At 48.7% G+C, this 17,993-nt stretch overlaps 1 protein-coding gene across 3 annotated transcripts in view; it reads left to right on the top strand.

Moving 5' to 3' along the window:
• FBXO10 (F-box protein 10) overlaps positions 1-17,993 on the top strand; it is a 68,877-nt gene that overhangs the window by 42,514 nt on the left and 8,370 nt on the right. For all 3 annotated transcript variants that reach the window (XR_002517516.2, XM_009188481.4, XM_009188482.4), the window contains exons 4-8: positions 4,665-4,814; positions 7,789-7,925; positions 11,864-11,934; positions 14,181-14,333; positions 15,313-15,582. Coding sequence is in view for 2 of the 3 variants with exons in the window: in XM_009188481.4 (XP_009186745.3) it covers positions 4,665-4,814; positions 7,789-7,925; positions 11,864-11,934; positions 14,181-14,333; positions 15,313-15,582 (781 nt within the window). In the remaining variant the exon portion in view is untranslated. The remainder of the gene's footprint in view (positions 1-4,664; positions 4,815-7,788; positions 7,926-11,863; positions 11,935-14,180; positions 14,334-15,312; positions 15,583-17,993) is intronic.

Here is a 17,993-nt window from a genome sequence, read left to right as displayed (position 1 = left end):
TTTTAATTGACTTATTTTTTTAAGATTACTGCAGTCCAGTTTGAGAGGCCCTATGATAGAGGTAAACCGTGGGTGGCATAAAAGCCCAGAAAAGTGGGTACCTGACCCAGCCTCGAGGAACCACAGATGGTTTCTTGGAGGAATGGTGCCTGGACTGAGCTGCCTGAAAGAAGAATAAGAGTTGGCAGGGGCCGGGTGCGGTGGCTCATGCCTGTAATCCCAGCACTTTGGGAGGCCAAGACGGCCATAATACGAGGTCAGGAGATGGAGACCATCCTGGCTAACACGGTGAAACCCTGTCTCTACTAAAAATGCAAAAAAATTAGCCGGGCATGGTGGCGGGCACCTGTAGTCCCAGCTACTCAGGAGGTTGAGGCAGGAGAATGGCATGAACCCGGGAGGCGGAGCTTGCAGTGAGCCAAGATCATGCTACTGCACTCCAGCCTGGGCAACAGAGCGAGACTCCGTCTCAAAAAAAAAAAAAAAAAGTTGGCAGGGTGAAGATGCAAGGCAAAGGAGGTGTGTGTGAAGGCCCAGAAGTGAGGGGAGACACACCCTTTCACCCTTTCAAGCAAGGCCTTGATCCTTGCTCCTCCGCAGAAGGCTGTCACCTCTCTCTGTCCTCTAGAACATCCCAGGAGGGTAAAGGCTGGCAGGAGGAGCCTGATTGCTTGAGGCTCCGAGAAGAAAGGTGTCAGCCGGGTGCTGTGGCTCAGGCCTGTAATCCTATCACTTTGGGAGGCCAGGGCGGGCGGATTGCCTGAGCTCAGGAGTTCAAGACCAGCCTGGGCAACACGGTGAAACCCCATCTCTACTAAAATACAAAAAAAAAAAAAAAAAAAAAAAAACAAATAGCTGGGCATGGCAGTGGACATCTGTAGTCCCAGCTACTCCGGAGGCTGAGGCAGGAGAATTGCTTGAACCTGGGAGGTGGAGGATGCAGTGAAAGCCAAGGTCGCGCCATTGCACTCCAACCTGAGTGACAAAGCAAGACTCCGTCTCCAAAAAAAAAAAAAAGAAAAGTGTCACTGACTGTGATTTTCTTCTTTATGTGTCATAAATTTTAGTTGGAAGTCAGATAGCTTGTGTAGGACAGTGGCGACTGAGGTCAGTAATACTTTGTTTGGAAATGGGCACACCTCTTCTTTTGCCTGGCTTTTCGGGGGTCTATCTAGTTAGGAGCTGAGCCCATTTGAATTATGGTGATGATAGGATTATCCTCGGCTTCCTGTAGGCTTCAGCTGTCTCCAGCATTACCTCGTGCTAGTTTTCTCCACTTCAGGTCATCCTTTGCACCCGCTCCTCAGAGGTGATCTCTCGCTGCTCTCGCCCTCCCCCAGCAGTAGACTGCCATTATTTATCACCCTGCATGATAGCAGGGTTTCCCTCTTGTCCTGGGTCATCCTTAGTCTAGGTAGGTGCTGTGACTGTGGTCTTGAGAGCAGGACTTTTTCAGTGACCCTGGCTCCTCCCCAGCACTAGGGGACCTCTGATGATCTGGCCTAAGTCGCTTTCCTCCCGACACCCCCAGAGATAGAGTTTTTCCCCCTGTTTCTTGATGCGAAAGGTTTGTTCTGTAAGAAAATTAGGGGGAAAGAACATATGGGGGGCTTAATGCCTCTCTCACTTTCGTCCCCAGCCTGCATCAGGAGGGTTCTGTCTCCAGTCTCTCATCTGCCCCCAGTTTTCTCCATGAGCACCTAGTGAAGGCCACAGAAAAGTGAACAGGTGCAGCTACTCCGAGAGTTTCTGCACTCACACTAGTTCACAACTGACCTTTAACAGTGTTAGCTGAGTTCTCCTCACTGGCTTGTGTGACACATGCAGCCCTGCATTCAGCAGGGAAGTGCTCAGGCCTCGTCTCCTTGGAGGCGCCTGTCTTTTTGCAGCATTCAGGCTAGCTAGTTGTCCAGCAGCCTCAGCTCTGATGGGTTCCAAAAAAGCTATGTTTGTGTATATCATCTTCTTTCTACTTTCTCCATCCTAAGCAGAAGCTGAAACCTTACAATTTATACTCTTGTTCTACTTTAGTCTTCGCAGAATTTTATCTTAATGCAACATATTATTAGTAGCACACAATTTATAATAATGTATTTTATTATTAATCTATAATTGTTTAAGACAACATAGATAGATGTATTCCAGATTTTTTATATATTATCATGCTTTGGTATCCGTAGGGGCTTGGTTCCAGGATACTAAAATCCACAGATGCTCAAATCCCTTATATAAAATGGTGTAGTATTTGCACATAACCTGCACACATCCTCCCACACTTCAGTCATCTCTAGATTACTTATAATACCCAATACGATGCAAATGCTATGTAAATAGATCTTCTACTGGGTTTTTTTTTGTTTGTTGGTAGGTTGGGTTTTTTTTGTTGTTTTGTTTTGTTTAATTGAGACGGAGTCTCCACTGTGTAGAGTGCAGTGGTGCGATCTCAGCTCACTGCAGCCTCCGCCTCCCGGGTTCAAGCGATTCTCCTGCCCCAGCCTCCCAAGTAGCTGGAACTACAGGCATGAGCCACCATGCCCAGCTAATTTTTTGTATTTTTAGCAGAGATGGGGTTTCGCCATGTTGGCCAGGCTGGTGTCAAACAACTGACCTCAGGTGATCCGCCCACCTCAGCCTCCCAAAGTGCTGGGATTACAGGCATGAGCCACCGCATCCGGCCTATACTGTTTTTTTTTTTTTTTTAATTCAGTTTTATTTTATTTTTGAGAAGGGTCTCACTCTGTTGCCCAGACTGGAATACAGCGGCGCAATCTCAGCTCACTGCAACCTCTGCCTCCTTGATTGAAGCGATTCTCCTGCCTTAGCCTCCTGAGTAGCTGGGACTACAGGTGTCTGCCACCACGCCTGGCTAATTTTTGTATTTTTAGTAGAAACGAGGTTTCACCATGTTGGCCAGGCTGGTCTCAAACTCCTGACCTCAAGTGATCTGCCCACCTCGCCCTCCCAAAGTGCTGAGATTACAGACATGAGCTACCACACCTGGCCTGTTTTTTAATAATTTTTATTATTTATTATTTTTAATAATGTATATTCAATCCACAGTTGGTTGAATCCATGGATGTGGAACCCACAGATATTGGGAGCCAACTGTGCTTATTAAATATAAAAAGAAAATGTCTGGGAGGCTGAGGCAGGAGAATGGCGTGAACCCGGGAGGCGGAGCTTGCGGTGAGCTGAGATCCGGCCACTGCACTCTAGCCTGGGCGACAGAGCCAGACTCCGTCTCAAAAAAAAAAAAAAGAAAATGTCATTGGAAATATATCCCTTTATTAGCAGGTTGCTGGGTTATGGTACCTTGTTTGAAGGAGGCTTTGTTATACCAATATTTCTAATCATCTCTTGGTTTGGAGTCTCAGTAGTTTTCCACCCCAGGGTGATGCACCATGAAAGATTTAGGATGTGGAAGAACAGGTCTTTGTTTTATAAAGTGGAAGGGAAGGTGGGAGCGGAGAACCTGTGTGGTACCTTACTGTCCATGCTGTCTCAGACAGGTGGATTTTAGTGGACGTGCATTGGAAGTGGTGGACCTGGAACTTTTTTTCATTAAAAGTAGCTGCACCCGGCCGGGCGCGGTGGCTCAAGCCTGTAATCCCAGCACTTTGGGAGGCCGAGGCGGGTGGATCACGAGGTCAGGAGATCGAGACCATCCTGGCTAACATGGTGAAACCCCGTCTCTACTAAAAATACAAAAAACTAGCCGGGCGTGGTGGCGGGCGCCTGTAGTCCCAGCTACTCGGAGGCTGAGGCAGGAGAATGGCGTGAACCTGGGAGGCGGAGCTTGCAGTGAGCGGAGATCGCGCCGCTGCACTCCAGCCTGGGTGACACAGCGCGAGACTCCGTCTCAAAAAAAAAAAAAAAAAAAAAAAGTAGCTGCACCCTTGACCCCTAGGGAAATCTTCATGCAACCTTAGTGCATGTAGAGTTTGAAGACCACTCAATCCCATCTTCCCCTAAGCGTCCTTTCTATCCCATCATCCCACTGTGCTGCTTGCAGGTTCTGAATACGGAGCACAGGGCCATGCTTTGGTCCAGGTTTTAGTTAAAGAACCAGTGTGGGCCAGGTGTGGTGGCTCATGCCTGTAATGCCAGCAGTTTGGGAGGCCACGGTGGGAGGATCGCTTGAGCCCAAGAGTTCCAGACCAGTCTGGGCAACATAGGGAGATTCCATCTCTACAAAAAATAGAAAAATTAAAAACAAAATTACTACAGCCCACATCCATAGTAACAATAAAAATAAACAAAAATTCAAAAATTAGCCTGTAGTCCCAGCTATTTGGGAGGCTGAGGTGGGGAGGATCACTTGAGCCTGGGAGGTGGAGGTTGCAGTGAGCCAAGACTGTGCCACTGCACTCCAGCCTGGGCAACAGAGCAAGACCCTGTCTTAAAAAAAAAAACAACAACAAACACACAAACCAATGTGAAGACTGTTAAGGAGCCTGCAGGGCAAAGCCAGGCAGGGCCTGGAGATGGCTGTGTCCTGGGAGCAAACAGCGGGAGCATGGCTGTGCCAGCATTGAGGCGTTTCTCTCGCCTATGGGGTAAATGGCATGGATGAGGTGGTGAGGAAAAGACTCAGGTGTTCCTCCAGTGGTTTTTAAGAAAATATTTGTAACAGGAAAATAAATGGCTTTCTCTTTTCTTCTTAGATCATCATGCTCAGGAACGACATTTACCGCTGCCGAGCGTCAGGCATCTTTCTTCGCTTGGAGGGCGGTGGCTTGATTGCCGGCAACAACATTTACCACAATGCAGAGGCTGGTGTAGACATCCGGAAAAAGTCCAACCCACTCATACTGGTACTTTGTGTTCGTTCCCTATTCAGGGTGACTCTTGGTTTTCAGAAACCTTTTGTGAGGATATTTAAATACACGTGGCCCTCTTGTATTTACATGCTTCCTGTTTGCAGGTGGCTCCTGCTCTGTGTGTCCTTGTGTATTAGCAGTGACTTTGGACAAGTCATTTTCTGGTCATCTCCCCATGAATAAGGAGGAGGACCAGAAAGACAGGAAAACTTCACAGGGCCCTCAGCCCTCATATGCTGTGGTTGGCTTTGAGTTTGATAAGGATAAAGAGAATGATGTCTGCCTTAAAGACACTTGGATCCAAAAACAAACAGCAGCGAACCCCACCAAGTTAGTTTATTCATTTGTATAAAAGCACATTTTGGATATTTAGTTCTGAAGATTATTTGTTTCATGGTTATTGTGAGGCCATATTGAGTTCGATTTTCTACCAGTGTGAAAACCACTTAAAATCCTAGAGTATGTGGCCAATGACATGAGAGCAGCTCCTTTTCTGCTCTGGCTCTTCCTAAGAGGCAAGTTTGGGGTTTAGGGGTTTTTTGTTTTGTTTTTACACAGATTTATGGGGTATGGGAGAAATTTTGTTACATGTGTACTGAGAGACAGATTTCCCAGAAGTTGGGAAATGTAACAGAATTTTTTTGTTTTTTTTTGTTTTTTGTTTTTTGTTTTTTGAGATGGAGTCTCGCTCTGTCTCCCAGGCTGGAGTGCAGTGGCGCGATCTTGGCTCACTGCAAGCTCCGCCTCCCGGGTTCACGCCATTCTCCTGCCTCAGCCTCCCGAGTAGCTGGGACTACAGGTGCCCGCCACCTCGCCCGGCTAATTTTTTTGTATTTTTAGTAGAGACGGGGTCTCACTGTGTTAGCCAGGATGGTCTCGATCTCCTGACCTCATGATCCGCCTGCCTCGGCCTCCCAAAGTGCTGGGATTACAGGCTTGAGCCACCGCGCCCGGCCTGTAACAGACTTTTTATGGGCTTGAAAAAATAATAGCCACCGTTAATGCATAATGCTTATTATATGCCAGATACTTTTTTAAGCACTTTGTAGATATTTACTTATCATTTAATGCTTACAGAACCCCGTGAAGAATTATTACTATCCCTATTTTGTAGTAAAGATATAGAGCACAAAGGAGCAGAGGATCCTGCCCAAAGTCCTACACCTAGTGACAGAGCTGGGATTTGAATCCAGGCAGTCTGACTCAAGGGTGATGTCTGAACCCATTATATCTTGACTGCCCATAAAGATACAGAGAGAAGGCTGGGCACAGTGGCTCATGCCTGTAATCTCAGCACTATGGGAGGTCAAGGCAGGAAGATCCCTTGAGTCCAGGAGTTTGAGACCAGCCTGGGCAACATAGCAAGACCCTGTCTCTACAAAAAATTTTAAAAATTAGCCAGGCATGGTAACTCACACCTGTAGTCCCAGATACTTGGGAGGCAGAGGTGGGAGGTGGGAGGATCGCCTGAGTCTGGCACGTTGTGGCTGCCATGACTATGGCATGGTAGTGAGCCATGATTGTGCCACTGCACTCCAGCCTGGGCAACAGAGCGAGACCCTGTCTCAAAAAAAGAAAAAGAAAATACACCCAGCTAGCCAGTGTCTCCTGCCCACCCCTTCCCCTCACTGTGTTTCTGCCACGCAGCTAGTGGTAGATGCATGGCCTTGGCTTAGGAAATTATTGCCCCTCTGGCTAGAGAGATGAGAGGGGTTTGCCCTTCTGAGATAGAGGGACAGCAGGTGGAGGGGGGAAGGGAGTGGTACATTTTAGTCCTGGTGGTGTAAAAGGGTATGGGGATGGAAACACCACTGTGCACTCCTTTCGGAGCTCTTCAGCCCTGTGCGGGACTTCCCTTAGGCAGTGGTTACCCTGATGAGCCTACCAAATCCTTCAGGAAAAATCCAGAAAGAGTAAGAATAAGGAGAGTTTGCACAGGAAACACTTTAAAACCAATTAGAACTTTATTTCTGTGAAATCGTTTTGGAAGAGATACAGCTAACTTCCCAATTTGCAAAGTATAGAATTGGCCTTCCACTATAAATTAACAATTAGAGTGAGACAATAGTATTATTATTCTAATCTAAAAATATTAAGTCACTGTGCAAAAGCTAACTGTGCAAAAACTAACTGGAATGGGAAAGAGAAAAACTAGGCTTCAGATCTGGCTCTTCCACAAATGTACTTACTATATAATCCTGTACCTGTTTTCCCATTCACACACAGAGATATCAGAAATGAATATCTTGCTGGGTGTGGTGGCTCACACCTGTAATCCCAGCACTTTGGGAGGTCAAGATGGGAGGATCACTGGAGGCCAGGAGTTCAAGACCAGCCTAGGCAACAAAGCAAAAACCCCGTCTCTACCAAAAAAAACAAAAAAAACCAGAAAGATATCTGTTGGCATCCTGTAGCTCATACACCTTCTAAGACCTTATGCCCCATGGGACAGCTTGGCACCCCAGTGTCTGCACCTCCTGTCCCTTCCTAAATGAGAAAGGACTAGAAGTCAAATGACTCTGACCCCTCTGTGGATGTGGCCCCTTTAGGACTGCACTTGGCCAACATTTGGTTGCCCTGGGGTGCTGCCCTTCCCCAAGAGATGGCCTCCCTGGACCCTGGAAGTTATGGCCTGGCCAAATGATTGTGTGTTTGGGGAACTCATTAGAGGCTCTGAAACTTTCGGTAGCCTGCCTTGCAGGTGAAGACCAAGAGCCCTCCTAAGAGGCTGGGCAGCGAAGACTCCAATCTTCATAGTCTCCCTTACAGGTTTTGATGTGTGTACTGGTGCAGGAAGGGCATGGTGGCAGCACGACCCGTTCCCTTTGTCACGGGCTAGGGATCTTACAGTGACGTCATTTTTTCCACTGTGTTCATCCCGCCGCGGAGATGTGGGCGGCAATTGGGCACTCTGCTTCTCACCGGCATGTCTGATCTGGCTTCTGTGGTGTCTCATTTTCACTTGCAGTGTAACCAGATCCACCATGGCCTTCGCTCTGGCATTGTCGTCCTTGGCAATGGGAAAGGCATCATCCGGAACAATCAAATCTTTTCCAATAAGGAGGCTGGCATTTACATCCTGTACCACGGAAACCCCGTCGTGAGGTGTGTGCTGCTGTTTCCCTCCTTCGTCTTTGTTAACCTCCTCCCTGTCTCTCCTCCATTTGAAAACACTCTGTACAGAAACAACTGTACAGATGCAAGCACAGAAGAGACTTCACTCATCATCCCACGCCAGTAACACGGCTGCTTTTGTGTTTATGTGCCCTTCCAGTTAACTCTGTGTAGGCGTTCTATTTGGCAGTCACTACTGAGCACTTTCAACATGGGCAGAGTCTGCTCCCTGGGAGCTTACTCTAGCCTGGAGAAATGGGCACAGAAGTACCCCAAGGCAGGGATGGAACATAGATTTCAGCTCACCTAACAATTTCAGTTAGTTGCTAGTGGTGACTGGAGGAGCTGTGTCAACATCCTGGTGCTGGCCCTGGCCTCAGCACGAAAGCATGTATGGTCAGGGACTGATATAAGTGATAGGTGGGAGGCGGCAGTGGCAGTCCTGGGACCCTGTCTGCCGTCGCAGCTCTAGTATGGGGCAGACTGTGATAAATGCTGTCAGAGTGGTACCAGAAGGAGAGACTCATTCTGACTAGGAGGATGTGGGAAGGCCTTATTTAGGAGGTAGCATCAGAGTCAGACTTTGGAATATGGGTAAGACTTGACTCATGCAGATGGGGGCAGGGAGGGGTCGGTGGATGTTCCTAGTAACGGGAACAGCATGAGCAAAGGCAGCAGGGCACAGCAGATTCAGGGGTTAGCAAACTGTTCGTGGTGGCTTGAGAAAAAATCTGACATGGTGTGACAGTGCTATAGAATATTTTAAATTGGGATGGTCCCAGAATATCTTGGGCCCTGTGGTCACCGCAGCATGACCTTGATGTCCTTGTGGCAGACCATCTGTGCTACACAGCAGAGTGGAAAGGAATGATGGAAAGAAAGGCTTGGGCCAGATGAGGAAGGCCTTACGTAGACCAGGCTGAGGCTGGGGAGCCTGTTCTGTCTACACAGCAGGGACTCATTAAAGGCTCCGAGCAGAAGGCTCACACAGTTATGTCTGTGCTTTAGGAGAATAGCTGGCATTAATGGGCAGCAAGTATATTCAGAGCGCTTTCTCCCCTGCATTATTCCATAGGTAGTTTGTTTCCATGTTGTTGCATGCATGGCCTTTATATTCATCACCTTGGAAAGTTTCACCATATTCCAGTATTTTGATATGCCATAATTTTTGAACCAGACCTAATTGCTGGTTCAAAAATTATGGAATATAATCCTGTTTTTCACTGTTACAGACAGCTTACTAAAAACAATTAGTGGTCATAGAGCTCTTTCCCTTCTTCTGCATTATTGCCTGAACAGAAGAGTATTTGTATGTATGTGTGCCATTCACTGAACACACATTCCAGCCACCCTGTATAAGGGGGCAGTGATACACAACATGTACAAGAACAGTCCCTGCCCCGTGGAGTTGACAGTCTCATGCTGGAGACGGACACACACTCACACAGCCATGATAGAAGACTCACCAAAATGAGCACTTTACTAGGCGTTCGTGCAGACTGCCTGAAGAGCTCAGCCGTGATCTCAGCTGAGCATGTCAGGGAGCTGACATTTGAGTTGTGCTTCAAAGATAAATAGGATTTTATGGCCAAGGGAAAGGCATTCTGGGCCAGAGGCAGTGAAATTCAGGGTATGTCTGAGAAAATGGTGAGAAATGTGGTGTGTCCGGGCACTAGATGCCAGAGGGATAGTGCAAAGGCAGGCTGCTGCTGGATGGCAGAGGACCTTGAATGCCAAGCGTGACAGGCAGAATAATGGCCCCAAGGATGTCCATGTCTTAGTCCCTGAGCCCTGTGCATATATTGCCTTACAAGGCAGAAGGAACTTTGCAGATTTGATTGAGTGAAGGACCTTGGAGAAAGATGAAGGGAGGTTATTTTGGATGATACAGGTGGGCCCAGTGTAACCACAGGCCCTTATGAGAAGGAAGCAGGGGAATCAGGTTAAGAGAGCAGGGGCGGGGCGCGGTGGCTCACGCCTGTAATCCCAGCACTTTGGGAGGCCAAGGAGGGCGGATCACTTGAGGTCAGGAGTTTGAGACCAGCCTGGCCAACACGGTGAAACCCCATCTCTACTAAAAATACAAAAATTAGCCAGGCGTGGTGGCAGGTGCCTGTAATCCCAGCTACTCGGAAGGCTGAGGCAGGAGAATCGTTTGAACCCGGGAGGTGGAGGTTGCAGTGAGCTGAGATCGTGCCACTGCACTCCAGCCTGGGTGACAAGAGCAAGACTCCATCTCAAAAAAATAAAATAAAATAAAATAAAGTAAAATAAATAAGAGAGCAGGAGATGTGAGGACAGAAGCAGAGGTCAGAGTGATGAGGCCACAGCCCAAGAAGTGCAGGCGGCCTCTAGGAGCTGGAAGGGATGAGGAATGGATTCTCCCTGGAGCCTCCAGATAGAACACAGGTCTGCTGACACTTTGATTTTAGCCCTGAGAAACCCCTTTTCAACTTCTGACCTCCTGAACTGAAAGACAGAAATTTGTATTGTTTTAAGCCACCAAATTTGTGGTAATTTGTTATAGTAACAATAGGAAACTAATACACCAACCTGAAAAGTCTGGGCTTTACCTTGGAGATGCTGGGGAACCATTAAAGAGTTTTGGGTGAGGAACATCATAATCAGATCAGTGTTGGGTTTATAAAACATAGTCATCTTGAGAGAATAAGTTGTGCTTTTTTCCTTTGTTTCTTTGCAATGAGAGATAAGAGTCTGGAGCAGGATACAGAATGAAGTTTAAGATCCCTGAAATGGCCTGGATGAGACAAACCATAGCATATATTTTTGCAACAGAAAGTTACATAACCTATTATGTTTCTCTTTTTTCCTTGGATGCAGAGAAGCACAGGACTCAAATTGTGCTCATCTGCAGTTAATATCCCATCCCGGGCTCTTAGTATGCTGATCTGTCTGCTTCTTCTAAATGTTTTCTCATCCCTCCTGTATCTTTATTCTGCCTGCCCCATGTACACACATACATGTTTCTCCAAGTGGCCACGGATCCTTTCTGGAGGTGAGATTTATAGTAAAAATACGCCAGGGCTCAGTTACTCACGCCGGTAGTCCCAGCTACTTGGGAGGCTGAGGTGGGAGGATCACTTGAGTGCAAGAGGTCGAGGCTAGCCTGAGCAACATAGCGAGAACCCATGTCTTAAAAAAAAAATTGTAAACATTTTCTGGCTCAAACATTTGAGGGTTGGATAAAATACATATAAGGCCAGGCGCGGAGGCTCATGCCTATAATCACAGAACTTTAAGAGGCTGAGGCGGACGGATCACTTGAGGCCAGGAGTTCGAGACCAGCCTGGGCAACATAACAAAACCCCATCTCTACAAAACATACAAAAAATTAGCTGGATGTAGTGTTGCACACGTGTAATCCAGGCTGAGGCACGAACATCGCTTGAACCCAGGAGGTGGAGGTTGCAGTGAGCTGAGATTGTGCCACTGCACTCCAGCGTGGGTAATAGAGCAAGACCTCAAAAACAAAACAAAACAAAAAATATGTGTGTGTGTGTATATATATATATATATACATATATATATATATATGCATGGGTATATATGTAGATGACAGTCAGGTGAGGCTACAGTGAACTGGATATCATTGTGCGTGTATAGCATAGTTGGGGGTTTAGTTTTTGGTCAAGCTGTCCCAGTGACAACTAAACATTTTATATGCTTGGATTATAAAGGGACTTTGGGAAATGCTTTTATGCCGCTGTGGACTTGAGCCATAGGGAGGCTGAAGTGATCCTCCACCCCAACCTCCCAAGAAGCTGGGGCTACAGGTGCACACCACCACACCTGGCTAATTTTTTGGATTTTTTGTAGAGACAGGGTTTCCACGAAAGAAGGCAGTCTCCTGGAAGCATGACATTGATGCCCTGGGCTCACCTCTTTGTTTTGTTCTCCTTCCACTTTAGCGGGAACCACATCTTCAAGGGCCGTGCTGCCGGCATAGCAGTGAATGAGAACGGCAAAGGCCTCATCACAGGTATGGATGGAACTGCCTGGCACCTGGCAGCCAGGACAAGGTCCCCTGGCATCACCTCCCAGCTTCAGGACCTCACACTGTTCCTTTACCCCCACAGACGACGGCCTCTTTCTCTGACTGTGGGCTGGAGCTCAGGGACACCAGCTGCATGGTGGCCGTGCTTCTTACAGGAGGGCCTAGCACAGTGTGGGTGTCTGCTCCTTCCAGGCCCAGAGTCGACAGGCCATCACCAGGTGCCTCACAGATGTTTCAGAAGCACCAATGCCCAGCCACCTATCTGAATCCCTCCTCGGTCTTTGTTCGGACCTCTGCCTGCTCTGGAAACCTCCACCCGGCTAACCCTTGCTTATACTTTGGGACTTAGCTTAATTGTCACTTCCTCAGGGAAACCTTCCCTGACTTCCCCATCGGACACAGATACACTCACTATACCCAGGATGCCTCCTCTCTAGGGCCTTTGACTTAATTTCTTAGTGGTTTGTGGTGTCCGTCTCCTCTGTTATAAAGCGGTGAATTCCACAAGGCGAGGGTCAAGTCTGTCTGGTACATCAGTGTAGCCTCAGCACAGAGCAGAGCTAGGCCTGGGGTATGAAAGGGATTCCACAAATGCTAGTCCAGGGAATCCCGTTGACTGCACTTACCAGACATAGATTGAGCACGTGTTGCATACAGGCCGTATTCCAGAAGCTACAGGTGCAGCAGTGAACAAGGCTCTCAGCCACTGACATTTTAGGAGAAGAAGCGAATAAATAAATCAAAGCCTACATATATGAGCAGAAAACATCCTATCTGAGGGTGACAAGTGCTCTATGGATAATTAAGGCAATAGAGGGACTGGGTGGGCATTTGGGATTGTGTGGTCAGGGCAGCCTTCTGAGAAGGTGACAAGGAAGCCAGATCCTGAGTGGGAGTGGCTGGAGGAGCTGGGAAAGAACCTTCCGTGTAGGGCCGCCTGTGAGAACAGACTTAGCATGGCCGAGTGGACATCACTTGTGGGACTGGAGTGTGGTGCGCAAGGGGCCTGCAGTGGGGTCATGGAGACAGGAAGAGGCCAGTCACACAGGCTCCTGAACCATTGCACCTCAGTCCCAAGAGGCTGCGTCTTCCCTGCCAGTGTTGGAGCAGCAGTGTCATGGACTACCCTTCTGACCCATGACTCTTTCACCTACCCCTGAGAGATGGTGGCTCCCAGGAGGAGGAGGGGATGGGTGTGGTCAGAGCTGAGGCTGAGAAGGACAGGTGAGGCTAGCGCCTTCTCACAGGCTTGTGGGTAGATGGCCACATTCTGCCTCTGAGGGCTCTAAAGCCAGTTTATTCTTTTTTTTTTTTTGAGACAGAGTTCCATTCACTCTTGCTGCCCAGGCTGGAGTGCAGTGGCGGAGTCTTGGCTCACTGCAACCTCTCTACCTCCCAGGTTCAAGTGATTCTTCTGCCTCAGCCTCCCGAGTAGCTGGGATTACAGGCATGTGCCACCATGCCCAATTTTGTATTTTTAGTAGAGACAGGGTTTCTCCATGTTGGTCAGGTTGGTCTCGAACTTCTGACCTCAGGTGATCCGCCCACCTCAGCCTCCCAAAGTGCTGGGGTTACAGATGTCCAGCCTATTCTTTGTTTCGTTTCCTTTTTGTTTGGTTGGTTGGTTTTTTGGATACCAGTGTCACTCACCAAAGCTAGTTTATTCTTTTTTTTGAGGCAGGGTCTCAGTCTGTCATCCAGGCTGTAGTGCAGTGGTGCGATCATAGCTCACTGCAGCCCTGACCTCCAGGGTTCAAGTGATCCTCCCACCCCAGCCTCCCAAGAAGCTGGGACTACAGGTGCACACCACCACACCTGGCTAATTTTTTTGTAGAGACAGGGTTTCACCATTTTGCCCAGGATTGTCTGGAACTCCTGGGCTCAAATGATCTACCCGCCTTGGCCTCCCAAAGTGCTGGGATTACAGGCATGAGCCACCGTGCCCGGCCAAAACTAGTTCATTTTTAATCATCAGTCCTCAAGGCCATTGGGTAAAGTAGGTGCCGGGGAGATAGGAGTGCACAAGATAGACACAAGCCTTGCCCTTGGGGGGCAGCAGATAAGTCCCTGAAACGTCAGACAGCAGACAAGATTTACAGTGCTAATTGCTGGCAGGGTAAGGCCAGGGCCTCCTCGTCTGGAGTGGCCTTGATCGAAACTGTTCAAGTCCTATTTGCCAGCACTGGAGCTGGCCCTTGGGTACTGACCTTCTTTTCTGCTTCTCTCCATAGAAAATGTCATCCGTGAGAATCAGTGGGGAGGTGTGGACATCCGCCGTGGAGGGATCCCGGTTCTGAGGAGTAACCTCATCTGCTTTGGCTATTCAGATGGCGTGGTTGTGGGAGACGAAGGCAAAGGCCTCATAGAAGGAAATACCATCTACGGTGAGGAGCTTGTTCCCAACCGGGCCAGGGAGGCAGGAAACCCAGTTTCCATCTCCAGCTTGTGGGTCCTGAGAAGGTCACTGCCTTTCCCCGTGCCTCAAAGACCTCATCTGAACAGGCATTCTCAGGCCACAGTCACCCAGGCCCTCTCAGAACAAAGAGCCTCTTATAAATGACGTTGTAGTCCAGATTGACCCTGGGCGTTAGCAAAGCAGAAGGCTTTATCCCCTTTTAAAATAGCAAAAGACAGGAGTTGTGTCATGTCTTAAGAACAGGACCATTTCAGCCCTGGCTCATGTGCATCTAACTCTTCTCATCCTTTCTTTTGATCCAGAGAACTGAAAATATAATGGGAAAACAAGATAATCACAGGAAGAAAACTATTCTCACTCAGTGACTTTGGGCAGAGCCTTCATCTGTCTGGACTGTAGCTCTAATAATACAGTGATGATAATAAAGGTGACTCAGGCTCACCTCTCTGCTCGGCCCTTTCTATGCACAATCACATTTAATCCTCATGATTGCCTTCTGAAGGAGGCACAGTTGTTAACCCCATTTGAAAGATGAGAAAACTGAGGGACAGAGAAAGGTTTGGTAACTTGCTCAGGGTCTCACAGCTGGCAAGTGGTAGGGCTGGGATTCCAACTGAGGCTGCCTCCTATGCAGGGAAGGATTGGTGCCCCCTTGGCACTGTCACTATGGGTTCATGTGCTTCTGATGTGGACATGTGGCCCTGACAGTCCTCAGAGCACTTTCACACTGTACGGAACGAGCCAAGCTTGTAAGGTTCACCTGATCCTGACGACCTCTTGTGTGAAGGTGAAGTCTGCAGCTAGAGCCATCAAGTGGCTTGTCCGAGGTCATTAGCAAGTCAGGGACTCTCTCCCAGGCCAGTGGCTTTTGCTTCCCCTCTCAGGGAGACTCAGGTGCCGCTTCACCTGAGTTCAGTGTCGGTGACCAGCTCCTCTCACTGTTCCAGCTAACAAGGGCTGTGGTGTGTGGATGATGTCGTCCAGCCTCCCCCACGTCACCAGCAACCACGTCAGCTACAATGGCCTGTATGGAGTGGCAGTGTTTAGCCAGAAGGATGGCTCCAGCGAGTTACCTCGAGGCCATAGGGCTCAAGAGAACTTCAGCGAGGATGGGGACGCCATCCTCTGGGAGACAGAGCTGGAGAAGGAGGACGACCCACTGCGCCGGCCCATCACCATAGCTCTTGTTGAGTCTAACAGTATTAATCACAATGGAGGTGAGTGTACCCCCTCAGCCCTTGCTCAGGAACCTTTCATGGCTCCCCACTGTTTTTTTTTTCTTCCAATTTAAAACTCTTAATTTAATTTTAATTTAAAACTTTTAATTTAATGTTAATTTAAAAGTAAACTTTAATGTCAAAAATGCAAACTTGGGGGGGCAGAAAGATCACACACAAGGTCGCCACTTCACACTTGGAGGGTTGCACAGTGGCCAGGCAGAGGCACTCCTCACTTCCCAGACAGTGGGGGGGCCAGGCAGAGGCGCTCCTCACTTCCCAGACAGTGCGGGGACCAGGCAGAGGCGCTCCTCACTTCACAGAGAGTGTGGGGGCCAGGCAGAGGCGCTCCTCACTTCCCAGACAGTGGGGTGGCCAGGCAGAGGCGCTCCTCACTTCCCAGACAGTGTGGGGGCCAGGGAGAGGCGCTCCTCACTTCCCAGACAGTGTGGGGGCCAGGCATAGACGCTCCTCACTTCCCAGACAGTGTGGGGGCCAGGCAGAGGCGCTCCTCACTTCCCAGACAGTGTGGTGGCCAGGCAGAGGCGCTCCTCACTTCACAGACAGTGTGGGGGCCAGGGAGAGGTGCTCCTCACTTCCCAGACAGTGTGGGGGCCAGGCAGAGGCGCTCCTCACTTCACAGACAGTGGGGTGGCTGAGCAGAGGCGCTCCTCACTTCCCAGACAGTGGGGTGGCTGAGCAGAGGCACTCCTTAATTTTTAGACGGTGCAGCCGCCAGGCAGGGCCTTCTGCAGACTGATCCCAACTTGCCCTCAGGCCTCATCAGCCACTTCCAGCCTGATCCCCAATCCCCCTGCATTTATTCACTAAACTTGAATCCATTCTTTCCTGCCTCCTAACCTGCTGAGCTCACTCATGCCGTTTCTCCCATCCGCATGTCCCAAACTAACGTGAACTTCAAAACCTGCTGTGAATGTATCCCTTCATTCCTTCCTCCTTTGAACCAGGCCCTCCCCAGCCCCAGTGGCATTTGTTATGGGGCCTTATGGCTGTATTTATTTCTGTGGCTGTTCCATCAACACTGATAGGCCATGAACTTGAGACAAAGAACTGAAGTCCACCCAGCTCAGTGCCCCTGTCCCTGCAGTACCAAATCCCACCTCTGGCACATACACTTTTAATCAATGCTAGGATACATTTCTCACAATTTAACACCTCTCCTGAGATGCATATCATGGTTGAATCGGCAATGAGTTTTCTTTCCTAGGCAGAAAATAAAAATGTTTTAAATCTATGTTATCCTAAACCTGATGAAAAATGGAGGCCAGGTGCCAGGGATCACGCCTGTAATCCCAGGACTTTGGGAGGCCAAGACGAGGGGATTGCTTGAGGCCAGGTGTTGAAGACCCGCCTGGGCAACATAACAAGACCTGGTTTCTTTAAAAAAAAAAAAAAGAAGAAGAAGAAGAAGAAGAAAAAGAAAAATTAGCTGGATCTGGTGGCATGTGCCTGTGGTCCCAGCTACTCAGGAGGCAGGAGGATCACTTGAGCCCAGGAGCTCAAGGCTGCAGTGAGGTATGACTGCACCACTGCACTCTAGCCTGGCAACAGGAGTGAGATCCTGTCTTTAAAGAAAAAAAAAAAAAAAAGATGTTAGAAGATGTTTGATATTTCTTGAATTAAAAAAAATTACTGTGTAGTTCATCTAACTCCAGGGCTCCCAAAGCTAGCTGATTATCAAAATCACTGTGGGGTGGGGGTTGGAGGGTAGGATGGATGGGTGGGTCGGGAACTGGAGGAAGGCTTATTAAGAACAGATTCCTGGGCCAGGTGCAGAGCTCACACCTGTAACCCTAACACTTTGAGAGGCCAAGGCAAGAGGATCGCTTGAGTTCAGGAGTTCAAGACCAGCCTAGGCAACACAGAGATCCCCATCTCTACTGAGATGAAAAATTTTTTTTCAAATTAGCTGGGCGTGGTGGTACATACCTGTAGTTCCAGCTACTAGGGAGGCTGAGGTGGGAGGATGCTTGAGCTCAGGACTCAGAGTTTGAAGTTGCAGTGAGCTATGATGGTGCCACTGCACTACTGCCTGGGCAATAAAGCAAGACCCTGTCACAAAAATAACAAAACAAAACAAGATTCCTGGGCCTGGTAAGCACTTGCCTGTGGTAGTGGTAGAGGACAGGGAGATGGATAACCAGCAGCCCTAACCCAATTATTCGGAAAATGAGTTCTGTCCCCTCCCAGGTCAGTTTCCTCCATGTGGCCATGCTGTCTGTCCGGTACGACAGGCAAAGCCACCTACATTCACAAATACTTATTTTTGTTGTTCTCAACCAAGCCAGGAGAAGCAACAAGGCTGGTGCCACGAAGAGATTTGAGCTTGCAGGCTCGTGGCTCCACACTGCTGCAGGACCCCAGTCATCCTGCACACGACCTCCCCCAGC

Source organism: Papio anubis, chromosome 13 (genome assembly GCF_008728515.1).
Source record: "Papio anubis isolate 15944 chromosome 13, Panubis1.0, whole genome shotgun sequence".
Taxonomy (NCBI): Eukaryota; Metazoa; Chordata; class Mammalia; order Primates; family Cercopithecidae; genus Papio; species Papio anubis.
The sequence above is the reverse complement of the archived record's forward strand: the minus strand, read 5'-3'. Positions and strand labels throughout refer to the sequence as shown.